The following is a 17665-nucleotide window of genomic DNA, read 5'->3' as shown; positions in this document are numbered from 1 at the left end:
TTTCATCCACTGTTGTCTCATATATCTTTTTAAAATCTTTTTACTGCCATGTAGGTTTTAGGTGGGAGGAGAAATAGATGTATGTGGTCCTATTTTTAAGTTGTATTTTGATTACATTAAGTACTGAAGCTGGCACTCATTTCTGCACTCATCTAGATTAATTTCAACTTATTTTGCTAATGTTTAGTAGAACAAAGTAAATTTCACATTTTCCAGAAAGATAATTGTATTTTTCAGTCAGTCCAACTACCAAAAAACATTATATATGTTTTTTTCAGGCAGTCCAGCTGCCAGGAAAGATTTCCCAATTGTATTAAAATTTAGAGTTTTGTCTTTGATCAGTGAGTACAGGTCCAGTCTGTGGTAGGTGGTTCCATTGGCAAGATATAGATGAGTGTCCATGCCTGTGGTCTCCAACCTTCTCTTGGCTGCAGAGTGAAGACAGAGCATGGTTAAAAGAAATGAATATGAAAGACTCATAACTACAGCATCCCCTATGAAAGTTAAAAAGCAGGATGGCTTTTATCTTGAATGCCAGGGTCTTTTTTTAAAGCACGTTTATAAGTTGAGAATCGCATGCAGCTACATATGTGATCATATTTGCCTCTTCTTGGCTCTTTTTTCCCTACTTGTTGATAGAGCACCTCATTGAAAGCCCCCTGCTGATTTAATTAGCAAATGCCAATTAGAATTACAGCTGGTTGGATTTGGGTACAAGTGTGAAGCAGTTGATCTCTTGAGAATGAAAATGTTTTGCTTTCGTACTCTCTAGGGAAAAACATACTTATATTCATAGCTGATTTTATAATGCTGTGAAAATACATTCTTAGGTAACGTGTGCTATTAAATATGCTTCAATTTAGAATCATTGTCTTACCTCTCTCTGGTTACTAGGCTTGGCTTGTTATGACTTCTCTCTATCATGTGATTCATGGTCTTGGCAAATTACCCAACCTCTTTGAGCTTTTGTGTCCTCATCTGTAAAGTGGTGCTAGTAGTGTATACTTTACCTTTTTACACAGTTGCAAAAATCAGGTGTGATTATAAATGTGAAGGTGCTCTGACAGCATAAACTGCTATTCAAGTTCACACTATCACCATACGTGTTATTACTGTAGTTACTGTTTGCTGGCCTGTTATCTTTCCATCCTTCTATAGACACAGTTGTATACTGAAAAGAACACATTGGCAGCAGACTGCCTTTTTCACTTATTAGCAATTTGAACTGGGGAGACTCTTAATAACTCTCTGAATCTCAGGGGTTTTTTTTTAATAATTTTATTTATTTTTGATTGTGCTGGGTCTTCGTTGCTGAACAGGATTTTCTCCAGTTGTGGCAAGTGAGGGCTACTCTCTAATTCTGGACTAAGGATCAAAGCTGTGTCTTTTGCTTTAGCAGGTGGATTCTTTACCATGGAGCCCCCAGGGAAGCCCTCAATTTTCTCTTTTTCTTAAGTGGGGTTAATTATACCAAGACTGTGGTGAGGCTCATGAAGATGCTTCATGAGCTCTGCAAAGAAAGTTGTAAATCTAAGGGGTTATTTTTGTGATTGTTTCCTCATAGATTTTCTACTTGATCCTTGTAATATTACAGAAAAGGGGGAAGAGTTGAGTGTTAAAAGTCTGTTTGTAATTTTAAAAAAATATGCTGTTGGTTACCTTTAGTTAGGAGATCTTAATGTCAATGAGATTTGTGCTGGGGAGTAGTGTGGAATGAATGAGTGATGAGTGATCCAGGACTTGGCAGGCATCGAACTGAGACTCACAGACTGCCTGAAGATGGATCAAAAGGGCTTTAGCCATGCTCGCTTCTTTGAAAAGTAAATATAGGATATCCCCAGGTGGATCCCAAACCCATCAGCATTAGTGGGATGGGAATTCCAGTACCTTCATCACAAGCTATTCTTGGCCCATTTAGAATAAGGCCATTCTCTTGTTTACCCTTGTTAGTGCTTTGACTAGAATCAATCTATTTTTCTTTAGTATCTAACATTTCTCTCTGTGTTTTATGTTTTTAGAAAACCACATGTACTTATTTGAAGGTAAAGATTATTCTAAGGAGCCTAGTAAAGAAGACAGAGAATCATTTGAGCAACTGGTGAATCTTCAGAAAACCCTTTTGGAGAAGACTAGTCAAGAGGGCCGGTTACTCCGAAATAAAGGCAGTGTAAGAACTGTTAATTTATGTGAGGATAAATTCTTACAAAGTTTCAACAAAAATGAACAGAAAGTGATGCTGAGAATGACTTGTTAAGAAATAAGAATGTAACTGTTGAAAAAAAAGTATAAGAATATGGCATAAAAATAATAACAAGGAGGTTATATTTTACCATTTAATGCAGGTGATAGTAAGCCACCCTTGAAGGGATCACTGTCTTACATCAGAATACCATACCCTGCTGCTGACAGTCATGACCCTATGTCATTAAGGATGGATGGCAATCATAAACGATGTCTGTAACGTTCATAGCATTTGACAGTTAGTCTGTATACATTAAATGCTAGTTATTGTTAAGGTGATCATCGTGTTGGAATATTGTGTTTAAGACTGAATGATAAAATACATTAAGGAATATTTCCATTAAAATGAGTTAAACCTAAAATGGCATCCTTTCGATTAAAAAACAAGTTAGTTTCTGAAGTACCTTATTCCTAATGAAATTAATCAAAATGACATATTGCTATACTGACATGCCAGTGCTTTGGTTGAGTTTAGAGTACAGTATCCTGGTTACCATTCCTACCAGATGTGTAAACTGAAGTATCTTGCCAGCACTTCCCACCACCCATGGTGAAATATTGTGAAATATTGAGCACATTGCTTCTGTTCAGAGTGTATGTCTGGGATGAATGAGACTCTACCTCATGAACAGGTAGACCCCAGTTCCCCTGGTTATGGAGCTTGTTCTTCCTGCAGGTTCCCATCCCAGGCCTTGTGGAGGGGTCCACCAAAAGAAAGCGGATTCTGAGCCCAGAAGAACTGGAGGACAGAAGGAAGAAAAGACAAGAAGCAGCGGCCAAGAGAAAGAGACTGTTAGAGGAGAAGAGGAAGAAGAAGGAAGAAGCAGAACATAAGAAAAAGTACGTGTGTGTTATTTGATGGTATTATTAATAAAGCTGAGGGTCACAGTTGGTAAAGGGATCCTTACTGCATAGTGGGCCAAAGTCAAACATCACTTTAAAACTGCAGAAAGTGTCTGTAATGCTGGTAGTTCCCACTGGTAATAGAATACTTTTTTAAAGATTAAACTTGCACCTTAGCAGTCCATCTACTTAAGAGAACAGTCCCGAATGCCTTAGGCAGAGAAGATGCATTCAGCTGAAGCGAGAACATTTTAGGACTTGATTGCAGCTGTCTGACAAGAGTAGTTTACTTGAACAGTCCCTTTTAGTCACATGTTCTTAAAAACAGTGACATCCGGTGGCTGCTCATTTTTTGAAGTGTAGTCAGGAGGCAGTTAGGCTAATCAGTAAGACTTCTTATTTATTTACAAACAGTCAGAAGAACAGGGTGTTTCTAATTGCATCTCCACTTGGCACTCACCGTTTGTGAATCGCAGCCCAGGATGTGCTTCGAGGGAAATGGTGATAAGGCCCAGTTAATTCCTCTCCCCTCTGGTTTCTCAAAGGATGGCCTGGTGGGAGTCCAACAATTACCAGTCCTTCTGCCTGCCTTCCGAGGAAAGCGAACCAGAGGACGGGGAAGATGAGAGCTCCATCCAACTGGAGTATGAGGACCCAGACTCAACCTGCATCAAGTATGTAAGCGGTGACGTCACCCACCCCCAGGCTGGGGCGGAGGATGCTGTCATTGTGCACTGCGTAGGTAGGTAGAAGTGGTGGGGCCTCAATCCTTACGGTGCCAAGAACTGGGGAAGACAAGGCAGAACCCTGTCTTGGGGTGATTAATGGGCTTAGGGCAGTCTTGTGTCAAAAAGAGTGTGAACTTTAGAACCAGGAGGCTAGAATTTGACTCTTACCTTTCTTCTTTACCTGGTTGGGCAACCCAACTTCTCCAGGCCTCAATTCCCTTATCTGTATAATGGGATAATATCTGCCTTGTTCCCTGCACAAACTTTTTAAGAGAGTACACAGAGGCTACATCTATAAGCCAAATGAATCCTTTGAGAAAAAACGAAACTCCAAACATGTTCTTCCCTCATGACCTTTGCACTTTTTTTTTTCTAGGCAAGTTCCTCTTCCTGGAACGCTCTTTCCCCACTTAGCCACATCAAGCATTGTTCAGATGTCTACATCTCAGAGAGAGGTCTCCCTTGACTTCCCACACCCCGTACTCACCCCTGTTTTTCTCTATTTACTTTCTTACCTTATTTTACTTGATGATACATCACCATGTGACATACTATGTATGTATTTGCTTGTTTGTTTCATTGAACGAACAAACAATGAAACAAACAAATATATAAATAATATATCATGTGCTGTTTCATCGAACTGGGCTTCCCTGGTGGCCCAGACTGTAAAGAATCTACCTGGAATGCAGGAGACTTGGGTTCAATCCCTGGGTCAGGAAGATCCCCTGGAATAGGAAATGGCAACCCATTCTAGTAGTATTCTTGCCTGAAGAATTCCATGGACAGAGGAGCCTGATGGGCTACAGTCCAAGAGATTGCAAAGAGTTAGACACGACTAAATGACTAACACTTTCGTTTTCACACTTTCACTGAACTAGAAAATAAACTTCATGGGAGCAGAGATTCCCCCGACCCACCACCACCACTGGTGTAACTCTAGACCATAAAAGAGTTCTTGACATGTGATACTGACAAATATTTATAGTATGATCAAATGAATGACTGAATACAGAGTATTAACCAGCTGTGTTAGTACCAGCTTGAATAAGTCATTTAACCTTTCCACTTTCTTACCTATGAAATGGGAGTTGTAAGCTGTTGTATTATCAATGCTTCAACTCTTTGTGGTTTTACATCTACTCTACATCCTTCCTTAGCCATCTTCCAGGAATTACAGAAGGACTACAAAGCTTCTGCTCTTTCAGAACACTGATTCTTCTGATGCTTTTCTGTATAATAGCCAGGTACATTCCAGAAAACCTAAACATACTTGACAAGTCCAGTGTGTAATATGCTTGGAGGTTAGATAGTTGTTTCTGCCCTTTGAAAAATCAAGTATACTTGGCATACCTTTTTTTTTTTTTAATTGTGGACTGGATTTTGCCTCCTATAGAAGAAAATCTTCTCTTTCTCCTATCAGATGACTCTGGCCGCTGGGGGAGAGGTGGTTTATTCACAGCTCTGGAAACAAGATCTGCTGAGCCAAAAAAAAGATATGAGTTGGCTGGGAAAATGAAAGGTAAGGAGCAAAGCAGAGAGAAGGGTTAATGATGGATTAAGAGGGAGAGGACATTAGGTGCGTTAAAAAGCACTAGATGAGGAGTCAGAAGAGCTAGTTGGAGTCTGAATTCTGTCATCAGTTAAAGCTAGTTGATATGCGACTTTGAGGCAATCCCTTCCCCCTCCCTGTACCTGTCTTCTCATTTGTAATTTGAAAATAATACTTTTTCCATCCGCCTCATGGGACTATAATGAGGATAATGAATGTGTAAGTATTTTGATAAATGTCAGTCCCTGCATGCATGTTGAAGTATTAGCTTGAAGTTCATTTCATTGTTTACCCAGTTCACTCTTATCTTCTTGAGGGAATATCTCCTGGAAATGTCAGACACCTGTGGGAAAGAAATCAGACATACCATTGAAGGGCTAACAGGAGCTGGGTGCTGAGAGGAAGGAGGTTATATTATGAAGTTAGCACAGACTGGGGTGTAACACTCCCTGAAGACGGAAGCAAAGCTGTCTGGGGAAACATGAAGGCTGAATGGTGTTCTCTCGGCAGAAAGAAGGGGCCGGGCACCTCCTTTTATGTGTGGAAATCACAAAGTGGCAAGAGGAGTAAAACGATTATTGTGATTATTTCCTGTGGAACTTGAGAGGTTAAAGGATCTCATCCAATAGAGAAGAGCTCTTCAGCTTTCTTCGAGATTGGTTTTTCTGCTCACTTTTGTAACGTAGAAAGGGATGTAAGGACTTAGAGTGAATAGTCTTTCTACTAAAACACATTACAGGGTTTAATATGTGTTGCCATAATTAACCAAATCTAGATACTGATTGGGCAGTTTGAAAAGAGAATTCAGGGGAGGCTGGAGCTAGAGATACAGACTGAGGAGTCTCCATTTGGATCCTTGTTTAAAACCCTGAAGGAGAGAGGATGGAAAAATGGGAGGGCAGAGAACAGAACTGAGAAAACACCTCCGTTTAGGAGAAGAGGGAAGAAGGAATTGTCAGAAAAATAAGAGAACCTTGACAATGTAGTGTTTTAGGGTACTAGGGAGGAGAGGTGTCAAGAAGTGGTCTATAGTGTCAGACACTGAAGTGAGGATGAGCACTGGGAAAAGGCCACTGGATTTGTCCCCTAAGGGCAGTCACATCACCCTGGAGCATTTTGAAGAAAGTGTGAAAAGTAAAACCTGGCTGCACAGAGTTAAGGTGTAAATGGTCAGTAAGGAAACAGAGATGGGAGTGTGCACTCTTTTCTGAAGGAGGACTGGAATAGGGTAGAGCAGGGTAGATGAAATGTGGGCTTGAAATACCAGGAAGGGCTTTATGGAAGTGGTGAAAGTTATCTTGGGCCTGGAAGGATGGGTTGAGATTAAATAAGTGGAGAGAAAGGGTAGAAGAGTCCATAACCATATCTCATTCTTCTTGGTAGCTCCTGTAACCCCACCATTCCCAGTATGGGGTATTGAATGACACAGTGAATGTTTTAGGGAAATGGTGTGTAAGCCAGACAGACGAGTAGAAAGTTTAGGCCGAGGAATAAAGTTAGGTTTTAAAGAAGAGAGGTTTGGGCCACATTACAGAAGACTGCACATGACTTATGACTTGTCCAGGGAGATGGCATTCTAAGGCAGGACCTTATCCAATGGCTAGACATGGGAGATTTGGGCAGAAGAAGGACATAGCAGAGCAAATATTGGGTTGGCCAAAAAGTTTGTTCAGGTTTTTCTATACCATCATATGGAAAAACCTGAACAGACTTTTTGGCCAGCCCAGTATTTTAGAATGACTTAAAAAGATTGGGGTATGCAGGATGGATTGAGAGGACAAAAGGTTCAAACTGAAACATGCGAGGCCTAGAATTAACACATTTCTCTAGAGAATTTGATTTGGATGAGATAGGAAAATATACAAATACAAATATGTATAGTAGAATGCAGTATTTGAATAATTTAAAACAAACATCAGACTCTTCTAAAGGAATTTTAAGTTCATGGTGATCCACCCCCTCCCATCCCAGATACTTCTGGGTTTTGCAGCCACTCTCCAGTGCCTACAGGAATACTTCGTAGGCAGTGTTTGAGGAGCACTGAAGTAGAAGAGCATAAAAATTCAGAAGTGAAGGGAGTGACACGGTAGCGAAAGACATTCCTCCTTTTAATCCTTCCTTTTTACCCCATGGATTAGACATCCCCACCTGAACAAAAGTGCCTTGGTGGGTCTTTTCGAAGACCCAAGAGGAGTCTCATCCACCACTATAACTGGTAAAACACAGATAAATCTCCATACAGGCAAGAACCAGCAGAGCCTGTGAAACTGCCTAGACCCCTCTCACTGCAGTAGGGCAAAAAACAGATGAGTGCTGCCCTCACAGGTACTCACGCATGGAACTTGCTGAAGTCCATCCTTCCTGAAGGGAAATCTGGCACATCATTGGAGAAAAGAGAAAAATATGAGTTTGTCTGCAGCATAGGTGGTAAGGGAAACTTTCCCAGCCCCAACCCTGGCCCACCAAGGGAAACACTGTGAGGGGCTGGTTTTTCTGGCAGCTACCATCACCAGGTGGAACACAGCTGGAAAAACCTGTTTCTCTCTGCCAGCATCTGGAATACTAAGGTGGTAGCTCCCCACCTGGGTGGAGGAAGGATATTGGGAAAGAGGCAGGTAAGAATTTCAAATGGTGTCAAAGGCACGTGCTCAGTAGAAAGTTCATGCATGAGTACCTGAAAATTTCCCTGCAGGTGTGTGGCACTCCCAGCACACTAAGTGTTAAACCCACACCTTCCCTCAGCTCTGCTGCCAGCTCCCTGTGCAGGCTCCCTGGTGTATCCATGAAAGTGAACTCTGGTAGACCAGGATCCTACTCAAAACAGGTTGTGTTGGCAGGCAAGGAAGAAACCACAGGCTTGAGCTATAGCTCCACCTTCTGGGAAAAAAGGTATCCAGCCAGCCTGGTGAATTGTAAAAATCAGAGAATACACAAAAGCTTAAAAATTTGGCCACAAGACAGAGCAAGAGAGTGGAGCACAAACATACAGGAGAAACTGAGATAATACCAATACTGTATAACATAATACCCTGTCTGCTGCTGAAGGTAATGAGCACTGAGTTAAGGAGCTATCTGTTACTTCAAATGCAAAAGTACCAGCGCATAAGTACCAGGAATATGAAATCAGGAAATATGGCATCACAGAAAGAAAATGACAGTTCTCCAGCAGCCGTGCTCAAAGGCACAAAATATTGTGATCTAACTGACAAAGAATTCAGAATAGCAGTTATGAAGAAACTCAGTGAATTACAAAAAGACTCAGAAAGGCAACTCAATAAAATCAGGAATAAAATATGTTAACATAGTGACTTCTTTTCAAAGAGATTGAAATTTTAAAAACCCAAACAAATTGTAGAGCTGAAGAAGTCAGTGGATGAGATGAAGAATACAATAGAGAACAAATTAGGCTTCTCAGGTAGTGCAGTGGTAAAGAATCCACCTGCCAGTGCAGAAGATGCAAGAGATGTGGGTTCAATCCGTGGGTTGGGAAGAGTCTCTGGAGTAGGAAACGGCAATCCATTCTAGTATTCTTGCCTGGAAAATCCCATGAACAGAGGAGCCTGGTGGGCTAAAGTCCATGGGGTCACAAAGAGTTCGACATGACTGAGCATGCATGCATAGCAGGGAGACCATATGGAAGAAAGAATAAGTGACTTGTGGGAGATAGGAATTTTGAAATAACATTTAAAAAGAGTGAAGTAAGCCTGTGTAAGCTATGAGACTGAATCAAGAAAACACAAATCAGAATAATTAGGCTTCTAGAAGGAGAAGGGGAAAAAGAGTTTAAGAAATAGTAGCTGAGAATTTTCCCAACCTGGGGAAAGACAAAACATACATGTCCATGAAGCTGATAGGTCACCCTGTTATCTCAATGCTAAAAGACCTTCTCCAAGACTTTCAGTGATAAAAAATCTTAAAGGAAGCTAGGGGAAAAAAAGAATGTAATGTACAAAGGAACCCCTATTTGATTATCAGCAGATTTCTTAGCAGAAACAGGTCCTGAGAGTAGAATGACATATTTGAAGTGTTGAAAGATCAAAATTGCCAACCAAGAATATGTTATACAGCAAAGTTATCCTTCAGCTCTGAAGGAGAAATAAAGGCTTTCCCAGCAAACAAAAGCTGAGGGAGTTCATCACCACTAGACTTGCCTTGCAAGAAATGCTGAAAGGAGTTCTTCAAGCCAAAATGAAAAGGCACTAATCAGTGATATGCTGCTGCTGCTGCTGCTAAGTCACTTCAGTCATGTCCAACTCTGTGCAACCCCATAGACAGCAGCCCACTAGGCTCCCCCGTCCCTGGGATTCTCCAGGCAAGAACACTGGAGTGGGTTGCCATTTCCTTCTCCAATACATGAAAGTGAAAAGTGAAAGTGAAGTCGCTCAGTCGTGTCCGACTGTTAGCGACCCCATGGACTGCAGCAGCCTACCAGGCTCTGCCGTCCATGGGATTTTTCCAGGCAAGAGTACTGAAGTAGGGTGCCACTGCCTTCTCCGAATCAGTGATATGACACTTGTCAAAGTATACAACACACTAGTAAAGGTAAAATACGTACAGTAAGATTTAGAAAACCAACTTAGTGTTAAGATGGTGTGTTAACCACTCAACTATAATATAAAACTTAAAGGAAAATAGTAAAAGTAACTACAGCTACTATAAATTGCTAATGAATACACAACATACAAAGAGGTAAATTGTGACATGCATCATATAAAAGGGAGGAGTAAAAGGGTGGAGCTTTTATAGGCAATTGGATATAAGTTGCTGTCCTCCTAAAATACACTGTTCTATTTATAAGATGTTTCATGTAAAGCCCCATAGTAACCACAAAGTAAAAACCTAGATTAGATCCACCAAAGACAAAAGGGAACCAGAGCATACCGCCATAGAAAATAACCAATTTACAAAAGTAGGCAGAAACAGAGGGAAAAAGAAACAGTGGAATTCAAAACAACTGGAATGCACACAGTGGCATTAGTAAGTCCTTATATATAGTTACTTTAAATGTAAATTGATTGAATTCATCAGTCAAAAGGCACAGAGTATCTAGATGGATAAAAAACAAGACCCAATTTTATATCTCAAAGTGACGGGATGGAAAAACATACTCCATGCAGGTAGAAACCAAAAGAAAGCAGAAATAGTTATATTTGTATTACACGAAATAGACTCGAAGCCAAAAATGGTAATGAGACAAAGAAGGTCACTATATAATGATAAAGGGATCAGTTCATCAAGAAGTTGTAACAAGTGTAAATATATGTGCAGCCAACATTGGTGCACCTAAATATATTAAGCAAATAATACATATGAGGGGAAAAGTAGACAATACAATAATAATAGGGGCTTCAGTACCCCACTCTCAGCAATACATAAATCATCCAGACAGAAAATGAACAAGGAAATGATGGCTTGAACCAAACAGTATACCAAATGGACCTAACAAGCATCTATAGAACATTCTATCCAACAGCAGCAGAATATACGTTCTTCTAAATGCAATGGAACATTTTCAAGAATAGATCATATGATAGGGCAAAAAACAGGTCTTAGCAAAATAAGATAATTGAAATCATACCAAGTAATCTTTTCTGCTCACAATGGTATGAAACTAGAAATAAAATGAGGAAAACTGGAAAATCTGTAAGATGTGGAAACTAAACAGTATACTTCTGAACAGTGGGTCAAAGAATAAACCAAAAGGGAAAGCAAAGAATATCTCAAAAAAAAAATATGGAAACACAACATCCCAAAACCTATGGGGCCATGCAAAAACAGTTCTAAGAGGGAGACTTATAGCACTAAATGCAAATATTAAGACATTAGAAAGATCACAAATAATCAACCTAACTTCAGCCCACAAGGAACTAGAAAAGAGGAACAAATTAAGCCCAAAGCTAGCAGAAGGAAGGAAATCAAGTTCAGAGGAGAAATAAATGAAATAGAGACAGAAAAAACAATAGAAAATATTAATGGAACTAAGAATTTTTCAAAAAGATAAACAAAATTGATAAATCTTTAGTGAGAATAAAAAAGAGAAGACCCAAATAAAACCAGAAAAGAAATTATAACCCTACAGAAATACATAGAATCATAAGAGACTACTATGGATAATTGTACACCAACAAACTAGATAACCTGGAAGAAGTGGATTAGTTTATAGAATCTCCAGACTGTCAAGACTGAGCCAGTAAGAACTAGAGAATCTGAACAGACCAGTGATGAGCAAAGAGATTGACTCAGTAATGAAAAACCTCCCAACACAGGAAACTTCAGGACCAGATGGCTTCACTGGCAGATTCTACCAAACATTTCAAGAAGAATCAATGCCAGTCCTTCTCAAACTCTTCCAAAAAAATTGAAGAGGAGGGAACCTTTCCAAACTCATTCTACGAGGCCAGTTTCACCCTGGTATCAAAGCCAGATGACACTACAAGAAGACAAACTGCTACTGCTGCTAAGTCGCTTCAGTCGTGTCCGACTCTGTGCGACTCCATAGACGGCAGCCCACCAGGCTCCCCCATCCCTGGGATTCTCCTGGCAAGAATACTGGAGTGGGTTGCCATTTCCTTCTCCAATGCACGAAAGTGAAAAGTGAAAGTGAAGTCGCTCAGTCGTGTCTGACTCTTCGCGACCCCATGGACTGCAGCCTACCAGGGTCCTCCGTCCATGGGATTTTCCAGGCAAGAGTACTGGAGTGGGGTGCAAGAAAACAAAACTATAGACCAATATCTTTGATAACTTCAATGCAAAAATTCTCAACAAAATATTAGCAGACCTAATTCAGGAACTTATTAAAAGGATTACACACATGACCAAGTAGGAATTATCCCTGGGATGTAGGGATGGTTCAACATACACAAATCAATAAATTATATATCACATTAATAGAATGAAAGATAAAAGTGATCCTCTCAATAGATGTAGAGACAGCATCTGACAGAGTACAAATTCATGATGACATACCCTCTGAAGATTGGTTACAGAAGGAACATACCTCAGTATGTTTTTTGTTTCATTGTTCAGTTGCTAAGCTGTGTCCTGGGGCCCACCAGGCTCCTCTTCCATGAGATTCTCCAGGCAAGAATACTGGAGTGGGTTGCCATTTCCTTCTCTAGGGGATCTTCCTGACCCAGGGATCAAACCCCAGTCTCTTGTACATCTTCTGCATTGCAGGCAGATTCTTTTACCACTGAGCCAAAAGCTATATACAAGCCCACAGCATGCATTATATTCCACATGATATAAAACTTTTCCTCTAATATCAGGAACAAGGCAGGGCACCATTGTTACCTATACCTGAGTAGCTTTGGAAAAGGGACAGCATAGGGATGATTCAGAGTAGCCCTTCCTCAGGGGTCTCCTTCTGTAGTGAACTTTATGTTCTTTCTGTTGCTTCTTGTTTTACCTCAGATTTGAGTTTGGGAGGCGTCCTTTTATTTCCTATTGACGATAAAGAGTCAAGAAACGAAGGGCAAGATTTGGTAAGTGAAAAAAAACACATCAATTTATTGGAGCTAAACTTTGACTCCCATCACCTCCTCTGAAAACTGCCCCTGCTCCCACTCAGTAAACGATTGTTCCTCCTAGTTGGCCTTGATTGTGGCCCAGCACCGAGATCGTGCCAATGTCCTGTCTGGCATTAAGATGGCAGCCCTAGAAGAGGCCCTGAAGAAGATATTTTTAGCAGCAAAGAAAAGGAAAGGTAAGTTCTTCCACTTGTGCTCAGGAATAGATGAATTTCTGTTTCCAAGCGTAGGATGTGATTTTTAAAGGGAGGTGAGAAATGGCAAGATCCCATTCAATATATGTGGTGAAGGGAAGCCCCAGTATGAGAGACCACACAAGTAACACTCTCCTCATCTTGTATTCTCAAAGCCCTTTTCCTTTCTTGATCACTTCTGTATCCTTTGTCTCTGGACCACCTACATCCTCTGGGTATTTGTATCATGATCTTACAGATGAGGAAGCAGAGAACCAGAGATGAGGTAAACTGGTCACGTGCTGTTGGGAAATGCTTTTTATCCTGTCCCCTCTTGGAGAGTCACAGTCTGCATTAGCAGACAGTTCTCTGCCAGAAGACCTGAGTTTAATTTTGTTTCCACATCCAGCATGTCTCAGAGTTTGTCAAACTGATTGACTTGTTAAAGAATCTTTGCTTTTTAAATTACATCTCAATCATCAATCATATTCTATCCCCATTGTACCTACTTACTACCAGAGCCTGTATATAGGTCCTCGTGTTCTATAGAATTAGTTTTCCCATGTTACAGTCACTCCTCATATAATAATCATATGCTTTGAGTGGCACTCACCAAGATTATATACATTTTGTTCATTGGAAACAACAAAGTGACTCAGAATACATTATCATCTCCTATGTATATCTTATACACATTACTCAATTTGATGAATGAAGACATCATGAACTTTTTTTTTTTAACAGCAAGTGTCCATCTTCCACGCATTGGACATGCCACGAAAGGTTTTAACTGGTATGGTACTGAGCGACTTATTCGGAAACACTTGGTCTCAAGAGGCATCCCAACTTACATGTATCCTTTTATTATCCTAATGGTGTACACTTTCAGCTCAGAAGGGGAAAATGTCTTGCATTTTTCTGGTGTCATGTTTTAATCCAAGGCCAAGTCCTCTTCTGCCATGTTTTTCACTCTACCCCCACTACAATGAGAAAAAACTAAGAAGCATTTTCTACTGTGTATATATCCAAGGAGATAAACACACCCCAGCACTTCTTCGTGCCAACAGCTAAAAGACACATGAAGAGAGGAATTAATTGAACAATTGCCATTTGCTCCCATGTTGAATCTGTTTCACATCACTTCTCTGGAGATCCTTCAGGCCCGCAGACCAAGGCCTAGTTCTAAGAACTTCACTCTGTTCACTAAAATAAGCAAGCAAACAAGTGACCTGTTTTATTTCTGAACCAATTCAGTGTATTCTTAAGCAGTGTGAAATTCATTTTGACCATGAGGGTATAATCAAGTTTTGCTAGACTAGTATTTTATTCCAGTGATCTGCTTGCTATAAGTTAGCATTGTTTGAACCACAATACTGAGTCCAGAATTATTAGAAGAAGCTGAATTTACCCCCAAGTACTATAATTATACAGAAACTTCCTCCTTTTACTTAGATAATTACTGAAATTAATTCACTTGGTGGGGGTTTATTTAAATCACTATAAAAACTTAGCAGAGAAGTTAGGTTTTATACATTTGCACAATTCAGACAGTATCAGAAGAGTTTTAGTATATCATCATAATTCTACAGTAATAAGTACTAACAATATTGAAAAGATTTATTATATTGTAAAAGGAAATTAAGGCGTATGCCTCTGGAGTGATTATTTCAGTAATTACTAAAGAACTAGTAGTTTTAGTAGAGTCGATTTTAAAGTGATGAAAAATATTCCTTGACCGCCTATTCAGCTACTATTTTCCTAGAAGCAAGGCTGCCATCCATCATCTACAGGCCTCATCTTCATCCTCAGGACAGCTAGTATCTTAACAATCAGCTCAGCATCAGATCCAGCCTTCAGCAACCAGCTGAAAAAGCTGGAAAAAAAAAAAAGCTAGTTGCTCAAAGCCACTGTAATAGAGTATTTTAACAAGGAATCAGGATCTGGTGGGCCTCTGAGAGACTGTTTTCTGAATTCTAATTTTATTCTCCTGAATGTGTTACTGATGTGTAATACCTGTAATATACCTATGCAAAAGTTATTTGGGAAAATCCTTTGGCGGTTTGCCAGTGCCCCAGTATGCATAGCTATTTGTATAATAATAAATACCTTTTCTCTCTCTAAAGGTTTCTTTGCTTGCTTTCCCCTCAATCTAGTTTTCTTCCTCTCAGACTGATTTCTTTATGGTGAGAAAGGTAAGTGCATTAAGGAGAAAGGAAGGGAAATAGAACAGGTTGGTTCTGGGGGAAGGAAATGCCTTCAGTCAGTTTGTGCCTTGGAAAGACAGGTCTCTAGGGGAAAGACTGAGAACAGAGATTGCTGATCCAGACAACCAGAGTTCCTCCTGCCTTCTGTTCATACAGTTCAGCATTCAGATCCAAAGGAACACATGTGGCTTCAGAGAAACCAAGGATCACCTTTCCCCCTCCCATTAAATTCAGTTCAGCTTCAAGAAATAAGGGGATTGTGGGGACTTCCCTGGTGGTCCACTGGCTAAGACCCTGTGCTCCCAATGCAGAGGGCCTGGGATCAATCCCTGCCAGAGAACCAGGTCCCACGTGCTACAACTAAGAGTTTGTATGCCACAATGAAGATGGAAGATCCCATGTGCTACAACTGAGACTCGGCACTGACAAATTAAAAAAAAAAAAAAGGAGTTGTAGAAGTGGCACAAAACTGACAGCAAATGTCAGACTGGGGAAGGCAGAGGGCTGAGAACCACCAGAGAAAGTTTTAGGAGGAGATATCATAGAAGCTCTGACTTTTCACATTTTTGTACATGAAGTCTCAGTCTTGGCCGGCTGTCCTCAACCAACCCAGTTTCTGCTGCCTTGAGGCCCTTAATACCTAGAGAAGCATCAGGCCTGGGCCCTTGATTCAGGGAACCCTGGCTAGTGGGGGGTCTCAGAGCTGGGGCCATGACCTTCTAAGGAAAGCAGTGCTGTTAGCGTCTGGGTTGTACTGTTCTATTTGACTTCCTCCCTGGCTTCTTCACCCATCAACAATATAGAATCTGTGTTGAAGACTAACTTCATGATTCCTTAACTTTTTTTTCTTTTTTAATTTATTTTAATAGAGGCTAATTACTTTACAGTATTGTGGTATTTGCCATACATTCACATGAATCAGCCATGGGTGTACATGTGTTCCCCATCCTGACCCTCCCTCCCACGTGCCTCCCCATCGCACCCCTCAGGGTCATCCCAGTGCACCAGCCCTGAGCATTCTGTCTCATGCATCAAACCTGGAATGGTGATCTATTTCACATAAGATAATATACATGTTTCAATGCTATTCTCTCAAATCATCCCACCCTTGCCTTCTCCCACAGAGTCCAAAAGTCTGTTCTTTACATCTGTGTCTCTTTTGCTGTCTCGCATATAAGGTCATTGTTACCATCTTTCTAAATTCCATATATATATACGTTAATATACTGTATTGGTATTTTTCTTTCTGACTTACTTTGTTCTGTATAATAGGCTCCAGTTTCATCCACCTCATTAGAACTGATTCAAATGCATTCTTTTTAATAGCTGAGTAATATTCCATTGTGTATGTGTACCACAGCTTTCTTATCCATTTGTCTACTGATGGACATCTAGGTTGCTTCCATGTCCTAGCTATTGTAAACAGTGCTGCAATGAACATTGGGGTACACGTGTCTCTTTCAGTTCTGGTTTCCTGGGTGTGTATGCCCAGCAGTGGGATTGCTGGGTTGTATGGCAGTTTTATTTCCAGTTTTTTAAGGAATCTCCACACTGTTCTCCATAGTGGCTGTACTAGTTTGCATTCCCACCAACAGTGTAAGAGGGTTCCTTTTTCTCCACACCCTCTCCAGCATTGATTGATTGTAGACTTTTTGATAGCAGCCATTCTGACCAGTACCTCATTGTGGTTTTGATTTGCATTTCTCTGATAATGAGTGATGTTGAGCATCTTTTCATGTGTTTGTTAGCCATCTGTATGTCTTCTTTGGAGAAATGTCGGTTTAGTTCTTTGGCCCACTTTTTGATTGGGTCGTTTATTTTTCTGGAATTCAGCTGCAGGAGTTGCTTGTATATTTTTGAGATGAATTCTTTGTCCATTGCTTCATTTGCTATTATTTTCTCCCATTCTGAAGGCTGTCTTTTCACCTTGCTTATAGTTTCCTTTATTGTGCAAAAGCTTTTAATTTTAATTAGGTCCCATTTGTTTATTTTTGCTTTTATTTCCAATATTCTGGGAGGTGGGTCATAGAGGATCCTGCTGTGGTTTATGTCGGAGAGTGCTTTGCCTATGTTTTCCTCTAGGAGTTTTATAGTTTCTGGTCTTACGTTTAGATCTTTAATCCATTTTGAGTTTATTTTTGTGTATGGTGTTAGAAAGTGTTCTAGTTTATTCTTTTACAAGTGGTTGACCAGTTTTCCCAGCACCACTTGTTAAAGAGATTGTCTTTTCTCCATTGTATATTCTTGCCTCCTTTGTCAAACATAAGGTGTCCATAGGTGTGTGGATTTATCTCTGGGCTTTCTATTTTGTTCCATTGATCTATATTTCTGTCTTTGTGCCAGTACCATACTGTCTTGATGACTGTTGCTTTGTAGTAGAGCCTGAAGTCAGACA

General features: G+C 40.3%; 1 protein-coding gene across 27 annotated transcripts in view; it reads left to right on the top strand.

Annotated features, from left to right (window-relative positions):
- Positions 1–15188, top strand: part of CHD1L (chromodomain helicase DNA binding protein 1 like) — a 69543-nt gene extending 54355 nt beyond the window's left edge. For all 27 annotated transcript variants that reach the window (XM_081493018.1, XM_081493017.1, XM_081493022.1 and 24 more), the window contains 8 exons: positions 2019–2167; positions 2918–3081; positions 3630–3826; positions 5236–5334; positions 12778–12848; positions 12955–13069; positions 13811–13919; positions 14814–15188. In XM_081493018.1, the coding sequence (XP_081349144.1) occupies positions 2019–2167; positions 2918–3081; positions 3630–3826; positions 5236–5334; positions 12778–12848; positions 12955–13069; positions 13811–13919; positions 14814–14892 (983 nt within the window). In that variant the 3' untranslated portion in view covers positions 14893–15188. The remainder of the gene's footprint in view (positions 1–2018; positions 2168–2917; positions 3082–3629; positions 3827–5235; positions 5335–12777; positions 12849–12954; positions 13070–13810; positions 13920–14813) is intronic.
- The last annotated feature ends 2477 nt before the right edge of the window (positions 15189–17665 follow it).

This window comes from Giraffa tippelskirchi, chromosome 5 (assembly GCF_054371585.1).
Source record: "Giraffa tippelskirchi isolate mGirTip1 chromosome 5, T2T-mGirTip1v1.2.pri, whole genome shotgun sequence".
NCBI classification, from domain to species: domain Eukaryota; kingdom Metazoa; phylum Chordata; class Mammalia; order Artiodactyla; family Giraffidae; genus Giraffa; species Giraffa tippelskirchi.
This window is presented reverse-complemented; position numbering and strand designations above follow the sequence as displayed.